This window comes from Sinohyriopsis cumingii, chromosome 4 (genome assembly GCF_028554795.1).
Source record: "Sinohyriopsis cumingii isolate HCF-2022 chromosome 4, ASM2855479v2, whole genome shotgun sequence".
Lineage (NCBI taxonomy): Eukaryota > Metazoa > Mollusca > Bivalvia > Unionida > Unionidae > Sinohyriopsis > Sinohyriopsis cumingii.
In genome coordinates this window covers 40,809,584-40,837,403 of record NC_142964.1, presented here as the reverse complement: position 1 = coordinate 40,837,403, position 27,820 = coordinate 40,809,584, and the positions used below count along the sequence as shown (strand labels likewise).

General features: G+C 36.0%; 1 protein-coding gene across 1 annotated transcript in view; it reads right to left on the bottom strand.

The window, feature by feature from the left end:
• Positions 1 to 23,871, bottom strand: part of LOC149801033 (peroxisomal multifunctional enzyme type 2-like) — a 69,996-nt gene extending 46,125 nt beyond the window's left edge. The window contains exons 1-8 of the mRNA XM_089955067.1: positions 23,703 to 23,871; positions 15,220 to 15,273; positions 9,577 to 9,684; positions 7,605 to 7,664; positions 6,954 to 7,022; positions 4,429 to 4,513; positions 2,415 to 2,479; positions 381 to 503 (exon numbers count right to left, since the gene is read on the bottom strand). Of these exons, the coding sequence (XP_089811193.1) occupies positions 381 to 503; positions 2,415 to 2,479; positions 4,429 to 4,513; positions 6,954 to 7,022; positions 7,605 to 7,664; positions 9,577 to 9,684; positions 15,220 to 15,273; positions 23,703 to 23,760 (622 nt within the window). The 5' untranslated portion in view covers positions 23,761 to 23,871. The remainder of the gene's footprint in view (positions 1 to 380; positions 504 to 2,414; positions 2,480 to 4,428; positions 4,514 to 6,953; positions 7,023 to 7,604; positions 7,665 to 9,576; positions 9,685 to 15,219; positions 15,274 to 23,702) is intronic.
• Positions 23,872 to 27,820: the final 3,949 nt, after the last annotated feature.

Below are 27,820 nucleotides of genomic sequence, written 5' to 3'. Positions count from 1 at the left end.
AATAATCTCATATCTGACTACAGATGGCTCCGACATCTCCATCAACCTCACTTACCATCTCCTGATCTCTTTACCTACACCAAACAGTAAGGCTTGTTTAACGCACTGTAGGTGGGCAAGAGAGACATGCTCCCACATAATGAACTAAACTAAAATATATAGAAACTTTGACCTAATTTAAAAACTGCTGTTTGGATTTTTCTCAAACATGGAAATAAGTTTTCCATGATTTAAAGCAAGATGTTCCCAAAAATATTAATAAATTCTTTTCATAAATTTTTTAAAAAATCATTAAAAAATTTCCTCATGCAAATGATCTCAGACTGGAATTACAGCAATTCTCAGAAGTATCTATTATTGCGTAGATAAATGACTCTCACCAGGTGGCATGACAGTTTCTGTCATCCTAGAACCAGCACTTGGAGCGACAGTGTTACAGTGGATGTTGTTCTTCTGCCCCTCAATTGCCAGTGTGTTGCAAAATCCAACCAGACCAAGTTTAGCTGAAAGCAGTGAATATGGTTGTTATAGCAAAGAAAATGTGTATAAAAAGCATAGAGAATTAGAAATAAGAAATATAAAAAGCATAATATAGAATTTTATTCAAACTTCAATGAAATGTGGTAACCCATGAGGAATTTCTGAGGAACTTATAATTCTGTCGATTTCCCAGCTACTTGTTAAACAAGTAGTAGTATTAGTATCAAAATCAAACTAGTTAATTGTTACTTATTCTTGACTATATGTAGGATTTTGTGAACAATCAGAAGAAACAATCCACTCAAGGCGCGTTTGTCTCCACAACTAATAAATAAAACATACGTCAAATAATCAAGAATAAATCAAAATTGTGCAGTAACTTGTTCCAAGTGGGAGATGGTGCTGACCCTCAACATTCTGTATGCATACACTCTGAGCATTTAACTGTAAATTTTTAGCACATGTTTAGAAAAAAGATACCTTCCAATCTTCTGGTATAGTCATTGAACACTTGCTTACAAAAATGTACCAGATTCGGCCAATGTGGGTATGTGAGAAAGCTTGCCAGTAGCTTCTTGAGGGTCGGTGGTTCTTTCCGTGGATTTCTCGGGTTCTTCCTCCACCATTAATACTGGCCGCCATGTATAGCCTATTGTGTGCTGAAAAATGGCGTTAAACCCTACAACAACAACAACAACAACAAAAATGTACTTATGCTTGCATGCTTTTGTTTTCATGCAAATGTCATTGAGCTTAAGGGATAACTTAAGAATGCAAATTTCACTTACGATTTTATTATATTTAGGTCAAAGATGCTGATATTACAATGTGTGAATAGCAAATATTCTGCAGAACGCCTATGGCAACATGGAGGTGGGGATGGGGGAACTCTTTAATAAAAGTGAGGTTAAAAAGTTATACCTGAACCAAAACTTCTATCAAATTGACAGATGCACAGACAGAGAGATAAAGGTAACACTATAGTTATATAAAAGCATAAAAGAACATAAGTCCCCCAGCTACTCTACTGGCTTAAAAGATCTTCCTGGAATCCAAGATAAATGCCTTTCTCCAGTACTTTTATTATCTTCAACTGCTGAATACCAAAACCATATCTGATATTCTTCAGAGAGTGAACCATACAAAATTTGCCAATAAAAAATTACCTTATTTGTTCATGAGATACTAGTAGTACAGAATTCTTTGTCATGCCCTTTGACTATGAACCTAATACCATGGACTGAAGATCACTGGATTTGTTTCAGACAATTTCAAGATGTACCCACATTGTAAGTTTGGTTAAATCATTAATTACAGCCCTCCCTCATTATAACATGATTACAGATATAACACAGTGCTGCTATGGACCCAATGACCAAAATAAAACCAATGCATTTTAGTTGTTTATTATCATATGCATGATAATATGGCTTGAATAAAAACATCAAACTAAGCATAATAACTATATTTTCTTTTGATAACACATTTATTTGACAAAAATCTGATAATTCCTACAATACCAATGTTCAACACATACACAGTTCTCATACCATGGTTCAGTTCATAACATTGTTCTCTCTATATCATGGTTCAGTTCATAACACTGTTCTCTCTATAACTTTGTTCAGTTCATAACACTGTTCTCCCTATTACATGGTTCTGTACATAACCTTGTCAACAGTTATGTGCCCCAACAAATACATTATCATGAGGGATAGCTGTATTAAATTTTGGAAACCCTCTCTAAAGTTATTGACCTAGCATAGTACAAGGTACTCTTCAACCTGGGTTTGATAAAATTTCATTCATATTCATTCATTATCACACTTACAAGCCAGTGAATCTAAACACCTGAATCAATACCTTTGACATTCAGTTCAGTGTGCAAGTGTCACTGTTCATAACTTTAAAAAAATAATACACCAATATCTTACCTGAACTGTAATTGGCTTGACCAAAGTTTCCATAGATACCTGAGGCACTGCTGGTCATAATGATCCTGAGAAATACAAGCAATTATTGTATGAGTATTGATCTCAAATCATATTACAGGACATTTTAAAGTAAATGAGATATAAAGTGGTTTACAGGAGGGATGATGGTCTCTCACAAACGGAAACGAATTGTATTATGGATAATCGTCTGAATATTGAAGACTTTACAACTTTGAAAAAAATTATTTATACTTTTTAATAGCTACAAATACAAGAGATCCCAAATCACTGAAAAATGTATAGGTTGGCATACATTTTTTTTTACATGACCCATTGCTGAATATCTCTCCCCAAGTAAGGGTCATTAGATAGAAACGTATGGGAACAGGTGCCCTGTCAGTAACTGTCTACATAATACAAATGTTGTTGTTGTAGGGTTTAACGCCATTTTTCAGGACATGATAGGCTAGGCTATACATGGTGGCCAGTATTAATGGTGGAGGAAGAACCTGGAAAAACCCGGAAAGAACCACTGACCCACGAGAAGCTACCGGCAAGCTTTCTCACATATCCACATTAGCTGAATCCGAGACTCGAACTCACGCAGACAGAGGTGAGATGCCAGTGATCCATAACGGAGAGCGCTTTAGACCACTCGGCCACTCGAGGCCCCCTAATACAAATGAAAGAGTACATAAAAATTCATAAAATTTTCATCAACTGAAGAAATTAGATGCAACTTATCAAATACACAAGAAAACAGCGTGCCCAGAAGTTTATTTTTTCATATGAATCCATTATTGATACCATATCAGTTTTCCATAACAGAAACCCTGAATGCCTGATTTTTAACAGATACCAGATTGCAAAAGATGCCAAAGAACTCATAAATTTCAGTAGCTTTATTTTATCTTTTATGGAACTATTATTGAATTAATAATTCTCTTTTTCATTATTTAATAAGTGAGAGAGGTAAGAATCACATCATTTCAGGGCCAATCTCTTCCCAAGTTCATAGTGTGATAACATCCACTGGTAGAAAGTGATGTCATAATGTAATGATCATGTCATTTGTCTTTTATTCTTGATTAATACAAAAAAGGATAATAGTGCCTAGGGCATGTCATTTGTCTTTTATTCTTGATTAATACAAAAAAGGATAATAGTGCCTAGGGCATGTCATTTGTCTTTTATTCTTGATTAATACAAAAAAGGATAATAGTGCCTAGGGCATGTCTGTTAATAGAGTCTGTAGTCTTCCATTACTGCTCAGAAAATGTCTTTATTAAGAAGCAGAACTGGAGCTAGTGCTCCTCAAATGTTGAAAATGTATTATTCATGTAGCTCCTTTTCCCCAATTATTGTATTACTGACCACTGGATTCAATTATTGTATCATCATTGCATTACTCCCCATTGGAATCAATTATTGTATCATTACTGCATTACTGACTATTGGAATCAATTATTGTATCATTATTGCATTACTGACCATTACAACTAATCATTGAATCATTATTGCATTACTGGCCATTAGAGCTAATCATTGTATCATTATTGCATTACTGACCATTAGAACCAATTATTGTATAATTATTGTATTACTGAGCATTACAACCAATTATTGTATCACTATTGCATTACTGACCATTAGAACCATTTTATTGTATAATTATTGCATTACTGATCATTACAACCAATTATTGTATCATTATTGCATTACTGACCATTACAACCATATATTATATCACTATTGCATTACTGACCATTAGAACCAATTATTGTATCACTATTGCATTATTGATCATTACAACCAATTATTGTATCATTATTGAATTACTGACCATTAGAACCAATTATTGTATCATTATTGCATTAATGACCATTACAACCAATTCTTGTATATGTAATGGTTTCTTTTCCATGCACTATACATTTATTTAGATTTGGTCTGAAATAAGATTATTATTATAAAGTAACACTTTCATATATAAGGAATGTAGTAAGTGTATTACCTTCCATAGTTCTGCTTCTTCATATGTGGCCATGCTGCCCTGGTGACTGAAAAGGCACCCCTCAGGTGGACTTTGTGAATGAGATCTGTAAGAATATTATTGAGATTTTTTGTTATCTCCCATTTCAATCGAACTAGACAACTACTGCATATACAAAATGTCATGGCCATGGTATAACATATAATGAAAATTTGTTGTTGTAGGGTTTAACGCCATTTTTCAGCACAAGATAGGCTATACATGGCAGCCAGTATAAATGGTGGAGGAAGATCCCAGGAAAACTCACGAAAGAACCACCGAACCATGAGAAGCTACTGGCAAGCTTTCTCACATACCCACAATGGCCAAGTCTGAGGGTTGAACCCAGCAGACAGAGGTGCGATGGCAGTGATCCATAACGGTGAGCACTTTAGACCATTCGGGCACTTGGGGCCCCCATGAAAACTTGTAAGATGGATGGCACTTTTCCAAGAGCACAAGTCTAAGTCCAAACAGTACTCTAAAGCCTGCTAAATATTACTGAAAATACTAAGAATTAAACCCAACTTAGAAAGTGACTCCACTACCTCCAGTTGTTCTGAAGTTATTCAACAGAAACCAAAATGGATTTCAGAGAACAAAAGAGAAGTGGACTGTTTAATAGACAAAATTTGAAAATAAAACTCTACCTGTTACATTACTGACATTAGACTTTGTAACAAACGGTTATTTGAATCTATCAAGTCAGTCTGCATGTCATAGAAATATGTATTGTTCCTCACCATAAACAAGCTTCCAGTATTAAAAATACATGACCACAACAAAATAAGACAATTCTTGTAACAGTTGTTGAAATATTTAGTGACCCAATATTCTGCATTGCTATTATTTCATTCTCCTGAGCATTTAGAGTTAGAATGCTGGAGATGCTCATAAAATAGGCATTTTGTTCTTATAATGGAAAACTACAGCAGTACCAACTTTTGATACTACATTAATGTAACTGTACACACATTTCCATCCCATTCAGCAGTACCAACTTTTGATACTACATTAATGTAATTGTACACACATTTCCATCCCATTCAGCAGTACCAACTTTTGATACTATGCTAATGTAATTGTACACACATTTCCATCCCATTCAGCAGTACCAACTTTTGATGCTATGTTAATGTAATTGTACACACATTTCCATCCCATTCAGCAGTACCACCTTTTGATACTACATTAATGTAATTGTACACACATTTCCATCCCATTCAGCAGTACCAACTTTTAATGCTACATAATGTAATTGTACACACATTTCCATCCCATTCAGCAGTACCAACTTTTCATACTACATTAATGTAATTGTACATACATTTTCATCCCATTCAGCAGTACCAACTTTTGATACTATGTTAATGTAATTGTACACACATTTCCATCCCATTCAGCAGTACCAACTTTTGACACTATGTTAATGTAATTGTACACACATTTCCATCCCATTCAGCAGTACCAACTTTTGATGCTATGTTAATGTAATTGTACATACATTTCCATCCCATTCAGCAGTACCAACTTTTGATGCTATGTTAATGTAATTGTACACACATTTCCATCCCATTCAGCAGTACCAACTTTTGATGCTACATAATGTAATTGTACACACATTTCCATCCCATTCAGCAGTACCAACTTTTGATGCTACATAATGTAATTGTACACACATTTCCATCCCATTCAGCAGTACCAACTTTTGATACTACATTAATGTAATTGTACACACATTTCCATCCCATTCAGAGTACCAACTTTTGATGCTATGTTAATGCAATTGTACACGCATTTCCATCCCATTCAGCAGTACCAACTTTTGATACTATGTCAATGTAATTGTACACACATTTCCATGCCATTCAGCAGTACCAACTTTTGATGCTATGTTAATGTAATTGTACACACATTTCCATCCCATTCAGCAGTACCAACTTTTGATGCTACATAATGTAATTGTACACACATTTCCATCCCATTCAGCAGTACCAACTTTTGATACTACATTAATGTAATTGTACACACATTTCCATCCCATTCAGAGTACCAACTTTTGATGCTATGTTAATGTAATTGTACACGCATTTCCATCCCATTCAGCAGTACCAACTTTTGATACTATGTCAATGTAATTGTACACACATTTCCATCCCATTCAGCAGTACCAACTTTTGATGCTATGTTAATGTAATTGTACACACATTTCCATCCCATTCTGCAGATATTTCTTTTTCAAAAGAACTTTTACTTTATACAGAAAATGAATCAATGCATGGAAATTTCACATGACCATGTATTGCTAGTTGACTGCCAATGATTTATCTTTTTACTGTATAAAGTCTACGAGATTATAATATTGTGGGAATTCACATTTTACACGACCATGCAATGCCAGTAGAATTTCGATGTTTTTGTTTTAACTCTATGAAGTCTATGAGATTATACTACTGTGGGAACTCACATTTCATGTGACAATATATACACAATCTTTATCAGCTTACCCCAGTCTAGGTCGCTGATCCTAGCAAATGACTTGTCTCTGATTATACCAGCATTATTTACTACAATATCTGAAATAAATTAATAAAACTGTCACCATGGTATCTCCAAATTAGCATTATAAAACTATTTAGATTTGCTATCAATTTTTTATATCTCTTTATCCTAAGATGATAATTTACTTTTCTGCATAAATCTGACATTAATGTATTCAGTACAGCTTGATAGTGTAAGATTCTAAGACCCCACTCCCATCAGAGTTTCATACAAAAACAACTAGTGATGTAACCTAAAATTGCTACTTAGATAATAATATTATTATTATTATAGTATCAAATATATTTACATGTTTCAAGAATCTCTCTCTCTCAAAATGTAGGTAAAATGCACCTCAACCCTAGTGTTAATTACATTTGTACCTGTTGGATTAAAATTGTGTTCTTCTAGTTCTTCTTTATTGATCTTCTCATAGATTACACAAATTCAGCTTCACAGACACAAAAGAAATTTTTAAATTTAAGTTCTGTTATGAACCATTCTTCAGCTGATAATTACAAAACTGTGACAATTAAAATTCTAATACTGCAATAATGTCAAATGCAGAAACTTGTTGATAAATAATTTTTATGCATGAATGATATGGGCTTACAGACCTATTCTTCCAAAGGCCTGCAGTGCTGTCTCAACTAGCTTCTCTCCAAACTCCACAGAATCTGAGAGGGAAAAAAAAGCAAAAAATGAGTAAAAATTTATTTTTATGCAATAAATATAAATCAAAAGTGATCTTAATGATGTATACAATTTATTTACAAGCTCATAAGATAACACATATCAGCAATGCAAAAGGTCTTAACAATGGTATGAACTCACTGTTATAATCTTCCTAGGAGATGCTGGTGGGAATTTCAAGATAGCTTTCTTTTCAGAAGGGACTGCTCACAAGCAAAACTTATGAAATTGGGAAGCATATCATTACGATCTATTTTAATTGGCAATAGTTCTTCCCCTGAGAATCTCCAAATATAATGTGGTTTCAGATCAAACACAACCTTTCTTGGGTGGTATTTTGTATGAATTTATTGTTGTTTCATATCTTACATAACCTTCAAAAGTTGCTGTGATTTGCACAAGTTTAATCAATCATAACAAAAACTTGCTGGTAATCAGGGCTCTTCCGGACCTGATATTAACTACTTTAAAATCAAATCAATTAAAAATATCACTTGTTAGGTATTGAAGTATTTAACTTATTTAAAGGTTAGACGGCTATGAATTCAAACAATATAATCAGCTAGAAATTTATAGGCTGGTGCACATGTCCTTGTTCTACTCTCATCTGAAAATGGGTCAATACATAAAAAAAAGTCTGGATCCATAAAAAAAAACTGCGGAATGAGTATTTTATGCATTTATAAAATGTGCAGAGATTGAAGATCAAATATTCTCTTATTAAATTCACAAAGCAAAGAATATGTTGGTGAGTGATATTTTTCATTATGACTAAATCATGGCAATCATATTCGTCTTCCACAACTGTAGCATCAGCATAGTCTATTAAAGTTGTAAATCACTAATGATTTCCATAGGTATGATATACATTTTTTTGACTTTATAATTTTCTTTCTTAATCTGTGATTTTTTAAAACTGTATAAACACCATTATTAAATGAGATAGAGTCACAACCATTTTATATTACATCCAATATCTCTCTGAGCTCATAGTCCTACAATGCATAAAGGTAAATCATTTAACACTCTGAAAGAATTTGAAAGCAGTATAGTTTGTCCATATGGTCATGAAAAATGTAAGCCTGTTGTGATCAAAAAGTAATCTTGATTACATTGTGTATTTAACTGTAATTGATTAATTACAATAACATGTAATAAAAAAATATCTGATTATAATTAACATACTTGTTTCAATAACATGTAATAAAAAAATATCTGATTACAATTAACATATTTGTTTCAATAACATGCAATAAAAAAATATCTGATTACAATTAACATACTTGTTTCAATAACATGTAATTAAAAAATATCTGATTACAATTAACATATTTGTTTCAATAACATGTAATAAAAAAATATCTGATTACAATTAACATACTCGTTTCAATAACATGTAATAAAAAAATATCTGATTACAATTAACATACTTGTAATTACTTGGAAAATTCTGAATCAATAGCAGATGGCCATGATTACTGGCTGTGATTACACCAGGTCTGAACTCTTCTTTGGATTTTAATAGTAATTCTTATTAAGGAATCCCAATGACATTTATACTGTACTTTTGAAAGAACATAGTTCCAAGCAGATTTTCAGACATTTCAGAGTCAGGGACTTTCAGTGTCTGTGTCAAAGAGAAACCCTGGTTAATATACATCAAAATTAAAATACCTCACTTGTAATATGGTATTTGCTATGTCTCTGATACTGTACTACAGCGAAGCTCAATGTATTCTAGTTCCTTCAAATATGATGCCTTTTCTTGCATGTACTTTATTGCAGGACACAAGCAATACTGGTTGTAAAAAATAAATAAAAATGAATTATTAAAATAAGTCAAATTTAAAACAGCCTAAACTCAGGTTAAGCAATGATAGTATTGACACCACTTACCATAGTTTGGGACAGCTTTCCCTCCCTTTGCCTTGATCTCCTCTACAACTTGGTCAGCAGCTCGGGTACTGGACCCTTCACCTTTGAAGGTTCCACCTAGGTCATTGACTGAAAAATTAATTATTTGTTGATTATTTCGCAGAAAATGGCTAGATCATCATAGACACAAATACCTAAAGTTCTTTTCTGGAAACCAATGAACTATTGTGATGAAATCTAAGCCTGAGAAAAAAGGTAAGAGGATGGGAAATGATGAGCATCCTACCTCTACCTTTGTCACTCAGTAGGATCATGACTGCTCTACTAAAATGATGAACTTCTCTTAATGTTAGTTTACCACAACAAAAGAAAATTTGTTTATGCATGTGTGCAGAGGATCCCTGTGAGATCCACACATGATTATTATCTCAACATCACAAGTTTTCCAGGCAAAGTCAGAGAAAGTGGCAAATTTATGTCTGGGTCAAAGGTTGTTCTTTTATGAATAGGGAGTGGTGACTTTCTGTGCAGCTACCACTAAGCCAATAAAATTCAGCTCTCTCCTTAGTGAGGGGATTTCAGGCAAATCAGCTGACTCTTCTATGTCCCAAATTGAGACATTACATTTGAGGCCACTTGTATTTCATGAACTGATATGTTCATTAGTGTACCTGATCCTGTAAGAGTTAAGAGTACACAGAATTAATAACTCACTTAGATAAGTGCCTGAGGTTATGTCTAGTCAAGCATTCCTGCCTTCACTAGTCCTTTATAGTTGATGTAGATATTGTCCATGCATCTCAGGTAACATCTGAAGGTATGTACAGCATCCTGCAGCTTTGCTTCTCTCAATAGATTGATCAAGGAGAGACATGAATTGTTACTGTTGATTGACTAGTGACGGCATAGGAATGAACAAGGTTGAGTCATTAAATGACTCAACCATCAGAATGGAACTGCATCTAGTTCGTATCTATGGATATCAAATGTAGTTCACTCACTCTGCATGATGAAGTCAGTGTTATCATAAACATCAAATCATGTATGACAGCTGCTTCAGTGATGACGGCAGAAAATGACTTAAACTTAGACAAGTTTGGCCATGTCCAAAAACAAGGAGAGATTCCACTGGGGAATAATGTCAGTGAATATGGTCTGGATATGTCAAATTTGGACCTCAAGTCAGAAAATAACCTTGTTGTGGCCAAAATCATCCCTTCCATGAAGTCTGAACATGTCTGAGATCATAGAGGAGTATCCCTTGACTGTGACAGGGATTAGCGTCTTTTCTTAACACATTAACCCCTAGCGATGACTTAATGGGGCTGGAGATAGTAGCCTACTGCCTAGCTCTGTGGCGTCATGGTCATGCATGATACACTAAAGTGGGTGGTATTATAGAAAGGTAGACAGATGTAGCTCTACAATGATACCAAATAATCTGGAATATCTAGCTGCACTACAAAATACCGATAAAAAACCTCATTTTTTGGACCCGACTTTTTTCTACAGAAAATTCAGCTGTGGTCAGAATCCAATTTTGTGTCCAGACTTTAGACTTCTTGGTCTCAGATCTAAGGCAAAGTGGTATGAACTGCAAACAGACAGATGAGCCTTTGCAAAAAGTAGGATAAGACGGGCATTTGGAATAAAGAGTGATCTCCATACAAAAATAATGGCTCTGTTTAGCAACAAAAAAACCGCCAACTTTTACCCTTCTGCTCATGCGCGAGTCAAATAGCCAATGAAAAACGATGTTTCTAATACAACTAGGCAGTATGTTATTGAAAGATCTCCGGGGATTTGGTGTTTTCGGATCTATTCAAAAATAGCTTTAAAAATATGTTTCCTACTCGATTTTCAGGCTAAAATTACAAAAAGCTCCAGGGGTTAATGTGTTATAGAAAAAAGGAAACAAGTTCACTATCAGGTAATGAGTGCTGAGGGTAGTGTGATGTCATGGATGCTACACTAGTCATTGACAACACATGATTTCCTCTTGCACATCCTCAAAGTGGCGGATCTTCAGATGTTGCAGTCCTCTCCATTATTGAAGCTCTAAACTCTTTTTCAACCTGGACATCCCTGAAAGGACCCAGGAGTGAAGGAAGAGTTCTCTGAACATGGATGGAATAGAGGTGATCTCAACTGTTTGCATAGTCATCACTATCTTTTGCCTGGGTATATCTTTCACTAAATCGAGCAGCCCATTTATCCAGGATTACTTAATCGGAGCTCTTGCAGTATGTTCCCATCATTTCTTAATTATCTTCATAATTAAAACTGATGGTGAAACGGTGAAAGCCCATATTACCTCAAAGCTGATTAAATTAGCAGGTACAGTCCACATTTCTAAGGTAGGGAAACAATGAAAAAGAAATAAGACTCAGATGGACAATTCTGTATAAAGCAGTTATGCCTCCCAGGACATTTAGCTGGCCATTAATTAGTCAGACTTGAATAGTACCTGATTTTTTGGTAGTACCCATGAAGTATTCCCCTAACTTGTGGCAAAGTTCTCATGATTGCTCTCTCCTTTCAAAGGTACATTACAACAACTGTATTGTCTGTAATTATCAGGACCATGTTTCCATGGATATGTTCCAGCCGGGTATGGAAGGCACTGAGAATGGCTTTCATTCCAAGTGGTTGATATCAAGAGATTCTCTTGAGGAATCCAATGCCACCAACAATAGCAGGTCCAGTCATATACTGACACTGAAACAGGTCCATCACTGCAGTGAGTAGGCTGATGAGCTCTAAGAACCTTCCTTGTCTAACAAAGTCTTGTGTGATACCTTCCCTGAAGCATGAGTTGTACTTTTAGGATAAAGATGCCAAGTTAATGTGTGTAAAGAGTTCCATATCTAGATCAACAAAATGCTGAGAAGGGATAAGGTCAGACCTTTCTACACTGAATATTCACCCTAAACTGCTAATGAGTTAAGTAAGGTTGTTTACGTTGCGAACCAGACACCATACTAAACAAATGATGATGTAGTGCGTCATACATGAATGCTCACCTTCTCTATGAAGGACATACTGAACTGGGATATAACTTGGTTTAATGTTTTCAACATCTTGGTTGATGCCTTCTCTGACACACGAGCAATTTTTAGACCAAAACAATGAGAATGAACAAGGTCTACTTCTCTACATTGATTATTCACTATTCAATGAGGGAAGTAAGACCGTTCATGTCAAGAACCAAAAACCAAACTTACCAAATGTTTTTTCAAGTGCGCTGTGCAAGAACATCACCTTATCTACGTGGGAAGGCCCAAGGACTTACACCAGGGTCATATGAATCAGTATATGGAAGTACATGTCGGACAAGTGATCACATACTAATCGCATATCCATGACAAGTCTGAACTGCTGCTGGACTTATCACCAGATATGTTCTGGATTGGAAACCCTGTTTCTGTATCATCTACACTACGAAAAGAAATACTCGATATTTTGTGTAATGACAGATTGCTATGAATTTCAAAGGAATGGTCAGCCCAGTGAATCAGTCAGTGGGCCCTCAAACCATTTGGAGATAACAGACTCCTGACAAATGTAAATGTACATAGCTCATTCATATGACTGGAGCATTTGGTCAGAAGTCAAATGGCATACCTTGTGGACTGACCAGCTGGTGTGGTATGGTCGGCCAGCAAAGCAATATGTTTTTACAACCTGTTCATACAGCTGGAACAGTTTACTAAAGACATGACCATATATGATTTATTGTACAGCTGTCTTGTGCATTATGCTGCAAATGTGGATAATTAAATTTATTATAAATTTTATAGAATTTAACTGGATGGCTTGAAGGACATCTCAGCAAATGCCAGCAAAAGTAAAAATTGACACATCCAGTTTTAACAGTGGCCACCTAGGGGTAAGAATGGGAGTTAACCCATTAGAGTTGCTTCCCTTTGTCTATATAATGTGCAGAGAGAAAGACTTTCATTTTTATAGGAGGGCTGGATTCAGAGGTAGCATAAAGTTGTCCTAATGCGATGTGATCAGGTAATGTATTTGTAGGAAAAATTCATAATTATTAATTTGTGGCAAAGCATTTTGTCCTTCATAAACACTGAAAATTGGCATTAAGAACAAAAACTAACCACATTTGACAAATACCATCGATAAAGATGTCCAAGTTTTAACGATATGTACTGAGGTTTATTTCACATGTCTATTATATCAAGACATCTTTTGAAAACAAAAGACCCTCATTTATCTAACTCTTTGGGGTGCATGAAAAACATTGGGTACATTTTCATTGGGTACATGAAAAACATTGAAGATACAGATTCTTCAAATATACTGAAAATCCAGATTAACAATGTATGGTCAGAGGTCTCGGAAACGCTTAATCACGCATATTTGGAAGCAAATGTTTTGTCTGGGATACAGAAAATCACTTATATAGGAGTCCTCTGTATGCATGCATTTGCTGGATGGCAAATTCAAGGGCTTTCCAGTCCTGCTTCAACCATCTGCTGAGTTGGAAAATTTGTTGATCCATTCATCATTTAAACTGTGCTGATATTTACGATGAGAAAAATCAGTGGCTGAAAGACCCCCAGATGTACATGTGGTCATTGTAAGAGTACATCTGAAGAACATGACCCAACAGCTTGGCGGCAAGTTCAAAGACTTGACTAGCTGCAGAGTGGTGAGAAAATGTGCTGATATTTACAGTGACATTTCCAGTGACTGAATTCAGAGGCAGAAATGTGCAGTGATGTACTTATGTATAAGAGTACAACAAATGAACAACTTTAGCTTTCATTAATGTGTTTATTTCCAAATGTAGCCGAATAAGTAGTGCATGTGACCTTGAAATTGAGACATGTTGAGAGTTGGGCAAACTGCTATTTGCAAATTTGGATAAGTATTTTGGGGTTAAAAAGCAAATTGATGAAGATTGGAATAAGATTCAGCAGAGTGCTAGAAGCTGCCAGATTTGATTATTTCATATGGAACGCTATGTGTGATGCCTAGTATAGTGCTTGGAATAAGACCTTTCCTTGGCCTGAACTATGTGTGATGCCTAGCATAGTGCCTGGAATAAGACCTTTCCTTGGCCTGAACTATGTGTGATGCCTAGCATAGTGCCTGGAATAAGACCTTTCCTTGGCCTGAACTATGTGTGATGCCTAGCATAGTGCCTGGAATAAGACCTTTCCTTGGCCTGAACTATGTGTGATGCCTAGCATAGTGCCTGGAATAAGACCTTTCCTTGGCCTGAACTATGTGTGATGCCTAGCATAGTGCCTGGAATAAGACCTTTCCTTGGCCTGAACTATGTGTGATGCCTAGCATAGTGCCTGGAATAAGACCTTTCCTTGGCCTGACACAATTCACTCTCACTCAAATGAACAACCAAGAGTTATATGTCAGTGGTGTAAAAAAGTTAGAAATTAATCTCAATGGCAACCACTGGTTCTACTCATCTGGAAATTTAGCCACTTCAGGTATGCCCAACATGCTTCTGGTAAAGAACTGCAACATTTGCTGGTGGGACTCCTGTTTTTCCCAAAATATAAGTCTTGAACTCCTGGTTTTAAAATCCTAGTGAAATCTCTGATGGTAAATGAGGTTGTACTGTAATATGACATGCCAACAATACTAAATAATTTATCAAGGATAATGTCAAAAACTTACCTACAACCGCAGCTCCCCTCTCAGCAAAAAGTAAAGCATATTCTCTTCCTATACCTACAAATGGAATTGATGGGAATTAGAAATAGAATCAAAACTTTCAACTCACAGTATGGCTTTATGTATTCAATACAGCATTTATACACTGTAACAGAATTGTACAAGCAACACTCCTTAGGCTCAGTACATTTTCATCCTGCAATGTACCAGTTACTGCACGATCATTTTCTTTTCTTGACATTGTACTACCAATTAGTAAAACTTCATATTAACCAAAATAAAGTTCTATAATCATTTTGTTACATGATTTTAAAGCAATTGTTTTTAATTCAATTTCTTTCAGCGTGACAAACATGACATTTCAACTGTATGGGTTCTGATAGTGCAACATCATGAATTAATGCAGATTAATGCAGGTTAAATGACATGAATTAATGCAAATTTAATAACATGAATTAAAGCAGATCAAATGACCCACAGCTGCCATCACATAATGAATGCCCTGACAGATCTGTGTCTATGTAGTTTCTTACAAATAATTAAAAGAACATAGATCCTGATCTGTTTACACATTATGCAATGGCATATCTGGATCTATGTTGTCTGTAGTTGGACCTGACGTATACATGAGAATATATATACAGTTTATCTGCTGCTACATAATGCCTAATCAACTAAGGGAATATAACTCCACTTACAAGAAAACAGCATAGACAGATCTGCAAGTACCTTACACTACAGGAGATCTGGGTCTGTGCAACCGTGTGAGCATCATACACAATTAAATGAAGTAAAACATGAATTATACCTTAATGTCATAGTATCAGGTGACAAATTTTACTGCCTTTTACACTGACCTTAACAACTAAAAACCAATTATTATAATATACAGATTCAATGATCAATGATATGATGCAATGTTCAATGACAAAGTCATATTATGCTGACATAAGAAAAATAAACCTGAAAATTACACCTGACCTTACTGATAAAACCATTTAAGCGGCACCTGACACTCTGATAACTGATGTCACATGGCCCATTTCATTTGCTTAAAACTTTCTTTAAAAATAATAGTTTTAAGTTTGAGTGCAATTACAGAATGAGGTATTGACAGATCAGAGTAAAAAGAGAAGAAAAATATGAATTCCCTGTCCCTGCTGCTTGAGAGACAACATGGAGATAACAAAATAATGTTAAGAAACCAACTGTGTCAATTGATTATATTATATAGAACAATTTACCAAGGAGTGCTACTTTCTGACCCTGGGTCTCCTTACATATTTCAGCCATCAGCAATTTGAGCCATGCACTCCTATCCCTCTATATACCTCACATCTAGAGCTGTGGTCCCCAACCTGTGGGTCAAGGACCGCCCAGAGGAGGGGAGAGGGCTGTGGGGTTATTCCAAGGGAGTCTGAAATTAAACTATTTGTATGTGGGGTCCACAAAATATTTTGAAGTCAACAAGAAAGGGTTCACATACTAACAAAGCTTGGGAACCAAATGCAAATCCCCACCACTGGTACTGACCCAACCTCTCAGGAAGAAACCAATGCCAAATAGTTACATATATGATGCATCTCCCTGCTGAATCTGGTACGTCTGAAGGTGCAAGAGTACTTAGTTTTTATACCTTGCCCAAGGTCACACAAAGGTGATTGTCAAGATGCCAACACACAATGATTTACATAAAATCTGTGAAAGGGTAAGTCAAAAAACTGTTTGAATTTTGAATATGCAACTACTAATAAATGGTGGTATGTGAGTGGAACTTGCAATTTCTCTATTAGTGAATGTATTAAATGACATACCCAAACAGGACTTGAAACTGGACAGCATTGTTGATACAGTACATGTGTGATGATATCACCTGATGACAGACCAAGTGAAGGGTGTGTGTCCTGTACTCAGTATATAATTGCATACAAGTTGGGTCCAACCATTCACCACAAACAACATAATGCATTGGCAAAGCAGAGACAGTCCAGAGATCTCTGAAACGTTTAATTACGTGTATTTGGACGCCAATTTTTTATCTGGGACGCATAAAATCACTGATGCGAGAGTCCTCCGTACGCATGTAATAAGTGTGCAGCAAAATTCATAGCTTGCCAGTCTTGCTTCGGCCACCTGCTTTGTGGGAAAATGTGTTGATCAATTAGCTGTGCTGATATTTACAATGACAGAATTCAGTGGCTGAAAGACCCCTTGATGTACATATATGTTGCCATTATAAGAGTACATAAAAAAAACAAAAACATGATGTGATAGCTGGGCGGCCAGTTCAAAGGCTTTGACTGGTGGCCGGGTGGGGAAATGTACTGATATTTACAGTGATTGAATTCAGAGTCAGAAAGACCCGGAGGTGCACATGTGGTCATCTATAAGAAGTACATCAAAAAAACAACTTTAGCTTTCATTATTGTGTTCATTTCCGAATGTATCGGAATAAGTAGTGCACGAGAATCAAGACATGTATAGATAATTAGACAAAATGCCATTCGTAAATTTGGATAAGTATTTTGGGGTTAAACGGCAAACTTACGAAGATTGTAACAAGATTCAGAAGAGTGCTAAAGTTACTAGAATTGATAGTTCGGATAGGACATTAGCTAAGTGTAAGAAAGTGTGTGATGCCTAGCTTAGTGTTTGGAATAAATCCTTACTTGGATTGACAAAATTCAGTATCACTCTGATGGACGAACAAGAGCTATTTAAGAGGTACATTGACTAACCATACTTTTTTAAAAATGCCCCTCGCCTTAGCCCGGTTAGTTCTAGTGTTGTAGCGAAATGTATTCAACAATAGATCAGTAACTAGACCAAGTTTTGATATCATTTACGTTGACAAACAAACTCCTGCCCATTCACAAGCATATGTTTTGATAGCTGATTGACCATCAACCCTTTTTCGAGTAAGGTAGCAACTATCAATTTCTGCATGATATCCTTTGATGATAAAACATACAAACATGTTTTTTTTTTGTGATCAGTGATCTTGATATATATTAACTGCCTCTTGTACACTATTTCGTCATAAAATTAGTTTGAAACTCTAAGTGAACCAGTAGGCCTAACTGGAAATAATGGCCGACTTCGCTAAGTCTGGGATGTACCAGTTTATTAGATTGTCTGTTTTCGTACGTCGGGCAAATATTTTCAGAAAAATATACAAATCATTGAAAGCAAAGCCAAGGTATTATTTTATTAAAGATTTAACTTTAAACTGCAAATAATGTAGGTCAGAAACGTAGAGGGCAATGCTATGTTGTGGAATTCGCGAGATGCGCTTTAAGGTCTGTAAGCTGTTTTCCGACTTGACACGTAAATACGGGGAAAAAACAGCAAATCAGATACTATTTAACCATTGCCTAAAATTACTATAATGACGTAGACAAATAAATAAACCATAAATCTGCAATCCTGTCAATGGACTGTTGTAATGAAGCTATATTAAAGTGAGTGATTACATTAGGGAAACTTCTTCATCTAAAAATAGATGCACTCACGCCTGTGTTGATTCTGTAGGAAAGAAGGGACTGCAACTTTTCATGGCGGGACACCTATTTTTACCAAACTGGCAGAGATCTCGCTAGGATTTTCAAACAAGGAGTACAGGACGTACTCCTTGTTTTACAATCCTAGTGCGATCTCTGCCAGGGTCTATGTTGTTTGTTCTACTTATTAATCCCAACAAAATGCACAGACTCTGATCTGCCCACACATTATGCAATGGCAGATCTGGATCTATGCAGTTAGACTAACTTGTAAGAATATATGGTATCTATTTACCTTTGTATGTCTGCATAAAAGCTGTTTGAAAATTACCATATACATGTACATGGCAATACTGTGTCTGAACCTTGATCCTTGTGGACTTCAGATACAGTTTGTCATGCTTATGGTTGTAACAGGAATTAAACAGGTCACCACTTGAAATACCAGTAGATAAAAATACAACGAAGACTTTTTACTTTATTTTACAGTACATCAACACAAATAGGTCATTTAATGCAGAGGAAATGGAAGGAAAGTTCCATGAGCAAGACACAGCATGGTAGCAGACAAGGGCTGCTCCAATGGCGAAATTCACACCAGCAGCCTTTTAAGTGCAGGTCCCACATGCTGACCATTAAGCCTCCTCAGATATTTAGCAAAGTTATCATTATATCCAGATAGCAAAGTGACACCATACAATAGACACTCAATTTAGATTTTAAATTCTGTCAATAATAGTTGATTGTTTCAGGTCAAGAGATCTGCTGGTACATTTAGTCGTCCCAGAAAATGACAAACTTGTAAGTGGACTTGTTGCTAAGGCACCACTTTTGGAAATCCCACACCAGAATGCAATGGTCTGCCATGCCGTTTGAGATGTTTCACCACTGTAGAGTTGTCTGACATAATGAGGACTCCCTTTCTACTTAAATCTTCCTACCATCAGGGAAAGGCCTTCTAAAAGGCCTTCATCTCCATAATATTGATATGCAGATGCCATTCCTGGGGAGACCATGCTCTGTTAGCTTCTGAAAGGATGGTAGTAGGTGTGCTCCCCTGTCCTTTCTTACTTGCAATTGTCCAGCCTGTGATCTCTAGCGGTTGTACTTGCAGAGGTATACCCACTGTGAGCCAAGTTAGGTTTCCCCAATTCTGCAGATGGTACCTCATCTGTGTGCAGATCATGCGGGATTGGTCCCATGGGCCAACTTTTGTTCTCCACTGAGACAAAAGAATTATTTGTAATTGGTACATTTTCAGGCAACCTTGGGCGATGATGTCCACGGCCATGTTGAGCAAGCCTAGCAGGCAAAGCAATTCCTATGCAGACATAGTTATCCTCAAAAGTAAGCCAGTAGCTTCTCGTGGGTCGGTGGTTCTTCCCGGGGTTTCCTGGCTTCTTCCTCCACCATTAATACTGGCCGCCATGTATAGCCTATCGTGTGCTGAAAAATGGCATTAAACCCTACAACAACAACAACAACAACAAAAGTAAAGAAGCCACAATGGTTTAGAATTTTCAGTGCCTGTTCCTGAGGGTGACATACTATGTTTGCCTGGGTATTGAACCTAGGTGAACAAATATTTTTGATGCTACTAGTCAGATTTGTCCTTGTTGACCCCGGATTGTAAGTAGTGTAACAAGGGTTATCACGTTGTGTTCTAAGATAAATCTCACCTGATGTTTTGCAGATGTTGTCCAGGTAACTTGATGTTGCTGCCATAGAAATGGTCTGGACATGTGCCATTACTAGATTCATCAGATGAGTGAAGACCCAGGGACTGATGTTGAGTCCAAATGGGAGAACTCTGAATTGGTATATGATGTATATGTAGGTGAATCACTGGAACTTCCTTGAAACCTTTTGAATAGGGATGTGAAGATAGGTCATTTAAGTCCATGCTGATTTCAAAATCTCCCTCTTTGGATGGCATTCAGAATGTGTGAATGAATTGATAGGGCGCTTAGATAGATGATAAAATGCACTTGCCCTTGGGACCAAGAAAAGTCTAAAATAAAACCATGGAGAATTCATTTCAAATAAGTTTAACTGCCCTTTCCTGGAGAATGTCATTTATTTCTTGCTGTAAGGTAGTGGCTTTTAAATGGGTCTGATGGGATGTTAATTGGTACATATTGGGACTCTGGACAGAGTAAGATGAATGTTTAAAGTGATGCAAAGTCCTCAGAAACCACTTGTCAAGTCCACTGATTGTCTTTGCAAATCTTGTCCCATTCAGCAGCAAAGAATTGGAGCCTTCCTCCTATTTGGATCTGCAGGTAGGGATGATGCAATTTCTTTTTAAAGTTTGAGGCTGTCGTGTAGAGAAATGCTAGAGTGTTTTATCCACTTTGGTTTCTGAGAACTGTGGCTTTCAATGGGTGAAGCTTCAACAGGATGGCTTTTCAGAGGTTTGTGTCCTATGTGTGGCCCGTGCATCCCTTCATTGAATTGTCAGAATGTCCCTGTATTGATGCTGTGCTTGTGGGGGAGGTAAATTGGTCTCATTGGTGGCTGGTTTGCAGACTGCTGTGATCTAGCAGTTAAAAAGGTTAGTGTGATTTGGATTTTTAACATAGCTTTAACAAATTGTCAGTCATACTGCTACGATTAAAAAGGTTAGAGGATAAAGGCTGAGATTGTAGCTTTGCCTTATGTTGAAATAAAGTGGAGGTCGAGAGCAATAAGTCTCATTGCACCTATTCTAAATATGTAGCTTGGGTTGTTCTTGAAATTGATGTCAGGTATTTACACCTCCAACAGCTACTCTGCAGTATGCTGATAGTGAAATACCAATAGTTGGCAAGAAGAAGAGCTAGCCACCCACCATCCAGAGCAGTAAAATAGAATATCTCAAAAATGGCTTGGATGACAACTACTTTCAACTGCAACAGTCCGTTTAGTACACACTGTTTTTCAGAATTATCACTTAGGAAAAAGGATTGTGTATTCACTGTGAGCATCACATGGTGTAAAAAAAAGACATTCAGATATGAAAAATACAGGTATAAATTTGGGGTTAGGGTGCATAAAATTCTTTTGCCATGAACTGCCATTGACTTCCCTGGTCAAGAAAATGATATTCTTATGCTTTGTTTTATTATAGCTATCCAAAAATATGGACCTCATGAAATTTTAAGACAATTTAGCATATATATGTATATATGCAGGGGTCAAGCTAGATTTGAATTTTAGAGAGAAATGACAGCTCCTTTTGAACTGAGTAGGGAGGAGTGGGAGCTGAACAGGGAGAAGTAAAAGCAAAACAAGTACATTGTATTTCTCTTATTTGTCCTTTATTTCTCAATATCCAAGCAATACTTTATTTTCAAGTTGAAAAATCTGTATGTTTATTATAAACATATTTTTTATGTGTATAAAAATCATTATATTCATGACCACTGTATTCATACTTGAAATTGTATGTTTGGATGGAGATACAGGCCATATGACTTTTAACTAATAGGAGTAATGTGATTATAGTCTTATTAAGTCCATAAAATGGTTAATAATCTACCACTTAATGTGGTTTTTTCTTTCTTTCTGAAAGTTCTGCATAAAATGGCAGTCAAAAAGATTTCTAAATTACTTCGAAACAACCCCTTTTAACCTTTTACATATAGCAAAGGCCCAAGTAACTTCATACTGTTCCGTTCATCTTAATTTTGTTGTTGTTGATAAAACATTACTTGAACTATTCCTACACAACATACTAAAGTATTCATGTTTATATATGACCAAATGAGACCCTTCTTTCCAACTGAATCAACATAACCAACAACACGTAACTATATTTAGAAAAAGGTATTTTCTTACTACAACAAATGACTTTCTAGATTTGTTGCAACAATTGTTTGACAGGGTTGCAAATTTATTGGTTTATTGTTTGTCTTGGTACTTATATTAATGCTATTGTAGTTGTTGTAGGATTTAACGCCATTTTTCAGCACACGATAAGCTATGCATGGCAGCCAGTATTAATGGTGGAGGAAGAACCCCGGAAAAAACCACCAACCCACAAGAAGCTACTGGCAAGCTTTCTCACATACCCACATTAGCCAGATCAGACTAGTGCCAACATGGCATACATTTTGCCTTGGGCTATAACACTACAGTCAGAACTTCTGGCTACAGAGTGGGAGCATTTCAAAACTATTGTAACTCATAGTATTATTACTAAAAAGAAATGACACAGCGAAGGCATTTTCACCGTCCTAACAGAAAAAGGCAAAGTTTGCTTTTTTAGGCGACTCAGTCGCCCACTTTGCAAGGAAGCATGACCCCTGTATATGTTCACTTGAATACCAAATTGCACATGTTTAGTCTCTGAATCAAACACTGCAGAAAAAGCTGCAAGACAATAAATAAACATGTACACATTAATGTACCCAAGCAATTTTCATATGTATATTTAGCTCTTTGTCTCGCACCTTGGTAGTAAAAACCCAGTCAAATTCAAATGTCAATCACTGTAAATATTTTGTTTGCAAAAAGCAGCTTCTGACAACAACAACAAAAAAATGGAATATGACTCCACAGTATGGTATACACCATTGGGGCTTAAGGTAGTCCTACAATGTAAGACGTATCACATGTTATTTATGTTGTAGTGCCAGACGCCCAAAACATAAATATCAGCGTCGAGGTCTTACATGTATGACTAGGGCCAAAGGCTATTGTCCGCATAAACATACACTTTAGATTTATACTGGAAGCATCCTCGCGAGACTAACTTTGGGTAACTGATTACGGTAAGTGACTGCAACATAATAATCATGATCAATTTAGTAATCGGCAAGAAAAGAAACGACAAACATGAAAATGATCCATTGCTGTCACACCCACCGTGTACACTGCAAGCGTTACAATTTACTATGAAGACAAGAACCATGGCAGGTCGACAAGTAATCCAGTGTTTTTATGATTTCTGAGGTGACCAAATCAAGCCATGCAATTATTTGTTGCAATTGTTAATTGTCTTACCGGCACCGGCTCCTGTGACAAGAGCGACTCTTCCATCAAATCTAAGTTGTTCTGCCATCTTAAATCATGTGGCGATCTAGAAATTAAACTTAGTCTGATCCGAGTGAGACTTTTATGTTGATATGAAACTATTGTAGATAAAGGAAATCAGTCTGCACAACTTAATTCATGCATTCGCAACTCTGATGTCAATTCTACGGATTCGATCGAAATATTGTTCGGTCATTTCCGTCAGATCTTGACTTAAGCGAAAAGACCGAAAGCATTCGATTGCTATTGCAGTTCAAAACGTACCCCAGCCGAAACGTACCCAAGGCAAAAATATAGTTAAAACGCACCCAACTCTAAATACATGCAAATTAAAACAAGGACCAACACGTTGAGGTAATATGATATTTATTGTTTTAGTAGTATATGTTGAAAGCTCCGCATATCAGTAGGTACTTACTTTCAGTAAGGCGTGAATAGACATGGTTGGTTTTATATTGCTTTTGTTCGATCATTGTAGAAAAGATACCTTAAATAATGTAACAGCATTATTGCCGTTGTAACTTCTTGTGATATTGAGAGCCCATTAAATAATTTAATTTGGAATAACTCAGAACCGTAGTCTAAGACGTGCAATTTGCAAATCAAGTCCGTCAATAAAGGATGAAAAATAAAGAAGTCTAATTAGATTGATGCATGGATCGATCGATCGATAGGGAAAATTAGATAAAATAGGAAATATTTCTTGCGAATTAGATCCGGCTTATGAAAAAGAAGCAAATTCAAATCATAAATAAAAAGTGTTTATACAGTATAACACAAAATATAACAGAAATACGGGGTTTTCAGATTTGCACTAAAATGGACGCAATATACACTAGGAAACACAAAGATAAACGACATTGAGGGACACTTCACTTTGTGGTGAGTAACATTGAATGGAATATTTTCAAATTAATATCCAATAAATTAATATACAATCATTGTGTAATGAATAGCGTAATAAAACAGATAAGTACAGTGCATAGCATATATGAATTTCTGGATAATACTAGTGACATTACAACATAATAATATTTTACTTTACAATTTATTTTTCTTAGTAAATATGCAGAATTTTCAATAATACTCTTAGATTATTCAAATTGTTACATGAATTATGTCGCACTTGTAATACGACCCTATCCGTCGAAATCCATGTACACAATTAATATCCCACAAAATTATTCTGCAACACAGTTATTAAAAGAAACACAACATCCTACATTTTCGTGTTGAAATCTGTTCCAGTTGCCAGTTGTTCTTTTGAAAAAAGGAAACTTTTGGGATCATAAGCATTAAACTAGATAATGTCACCGTCTCTCTCTCTCTCTCTCTCTCTCTCTCTCTCTCTCTCTCTCTCTCTCTCTCTCTGAAAATCAAAATCAATCACAGACATGAGCATATAGGTGTCGTAAAAGCTGGTCTATTGTCTAGATGCCATTTTGATATTGATCCCAGTGCTGACATATCTTTTTCTGTTTTCTGACATATTTTCTTCTCTGGTATTTGCTTCGATTTCTTTCCAAGACCAGTCTCATCTGAAGAGTAATGTATGATGCCTCATCATATATATTCCAGATCAGAAGGTAGAATGGCGGTGCACCACAAGATTTGACTCTCAACCTTCTGTGCCAACTTGAGGGGAAAAAGAATAAAAAATTATTTGTTTGTAAAAAAATAAAACCAATCTTTATGACTTAAGTCTAAATAACACATTTAGACAGAAACAATAGTGAGAATATCCTTTAGGAAGTATGGATGTCTGTTCGAAGTTAAAAGTTCATTTCAAAATGAATTTTAACATGACAAATTAAGATGTGGTGGAATTGTGACATGTCAGCCATTACAAGTTCATTCAATATGTATGTCTGCATGATCTCACCAGTTTCCTCCAAAGCTGCTAGTTACTGGATGGAATAGTGGATGTCAGTCATTACATATTCTTCCAAAATGGTTTCCTGTGTCTAATCTTTAAAATAAAGTAGGTCACCATTCATAACTTAAATGTTGATGTCTTGATATAAGCAACTGTATCAAATTTAAGGATATCCATACCGTCTTATGTAGTAGTGGTTACTTATCACGTAGTCGGTACACTTTACATATTGTGCGTGCAGTTTCATATTTTTGATATGACATATTAAAATATTACATTTTGCGATTCTGATTGGTCCAAATAAGTCAATGAAATTCATGCACAGTATTCTCTTTATTGATTGGCTGCGATCGTAGGAAAATTTTCCTTACTCAGCTTCTGGAACTTTTTGTTTTCTTTATTACTACCTGAAGCTTCCATGGCCTAAGTGATTAGAAGTCCGCCTCGGATGCGGGAGGTCGTGGGTTCGAATCCCGGCCGAGTTTTACGAAATCACTTGGTACTCAGCATCAAGAGGTTAGTGTTAGGACTGGTCGGCCTGGTGTCAGAATAATGTGATCGAGTGGGACAGAACGCTACGTGTCTGCAGCATGATGCCCCAGTGCTAGACATCAGAATAAACTGCTACACTGCAGACATGATTGATATATCAGTGAAATTGTTAAAGTTACGCCAAAAATTTAAAATCGCAAAACATAAACTATTACTATCAACATTTTTCGAATCGAACCTTTTACTTTAGTCTACTGTTCCAAATCGAATAAATACATTACTGTAAAGCTGGAATCTGCATCTGGAATCATCCCTTCACGTGAATATCCAACACCTGGAATGCTTAGTAGTGAAACTGACTCACTTCCGCTGTTATTTGTTAAACATTGATCGTCTAACCCTTAACGAACCCGAGTCAACCTATGTGACATCATACAGAACTTATATAAACATTCTGTATTGAACAAATATATTGTCTGAGTCAAATATTCTATTTTTTCGGAAGGACATTTGTTTTTTGAATTATAATTGTTAAAAAAGTACTTAGAAATGTTACTGGTTTTAGAACTGCGCAAAAGATTCTCGATGGATAATGACTTAATATTAAATTCATATTTGAAATTGTTCGACGAGTTGCATAAAGTAAATATTAAATCATTACGCATCTGAGATCCTCTATATACATACGTTGTGTTCTTTTGTTCATTTTATAGAGCTTGTAAAAAAAATTACTTAGATTTTCCTTGATTACAGTTCCAGATCATTTAAATTATATAAATGCATCATACAATGTCAAATTCGTGTATTCACTGGATGCAGAGCATTTTAAGAGTACACGCAGGTGAACTCCTTGCTAGTCAGTACTCTGAGCGCGTGTTTCGTTTATGGTCCAATAGGATACATACGGTTTAAAACTCTACAGTATTAGTGCAGTAATTTCAGGGAAATACTGATCTCCTTATCTCACATTTGCTAGATGTTGGTTCCCGAAAGCTGAAAGAAATTAATGTTAATTTAACTGGTTTATTGAAGTAATTTATGTTGTTTTCCTTCAGAGGTGAGTTGTAATGATGTGAAACATCTGTAACGCCGTGTATGCGGCATGGGTTAGCTACAACAACAACAACAACAATAATAATAATAATAATAATAATAATAATAATAATAATAATAATAATAATAATGTGGACTTAGTATAGAGCCTATTTTTAAGACGCTTTAAGCGTTTTACACTATTAGATATCACATAAAAATATATACAACGACAAGATTACAGAAGCAAACGCCATGAAATTGCAAAATAAAAACATGCTGATTGTAAGGTGAGTAATTAAGTCAGAGCATGGCAATAGAATTTATTATGTTGGCTGGTGACCGCTCCGGTGGCCTAGTGGTTAGAGCGTCCGCCTCAGATGCGGGAGGTCGTGGGTTAGATCCCTGGCTGAGTCATACCAAAGACTTACAAAAATGGTACTAACAGCTGCCTCGCTTGGCACTCAACATTAAGAGGTTAGTGTTAGGACTGGTTGGCATGGTGCAAGGATAATATGACTGGGTGGGACATCATGCTACATGTCTGCGGCATTATGCCCCAATAGTAGTAAATGGGGGCACCCTAGCCTCAATGGGAATTAGCAATACAGACCCCCCCCCCCCCGGGCAACTCTAGCCTCAATGGAAATTTAACATGGGAAAAAATCATGGGCAACTCTAGCCTCAA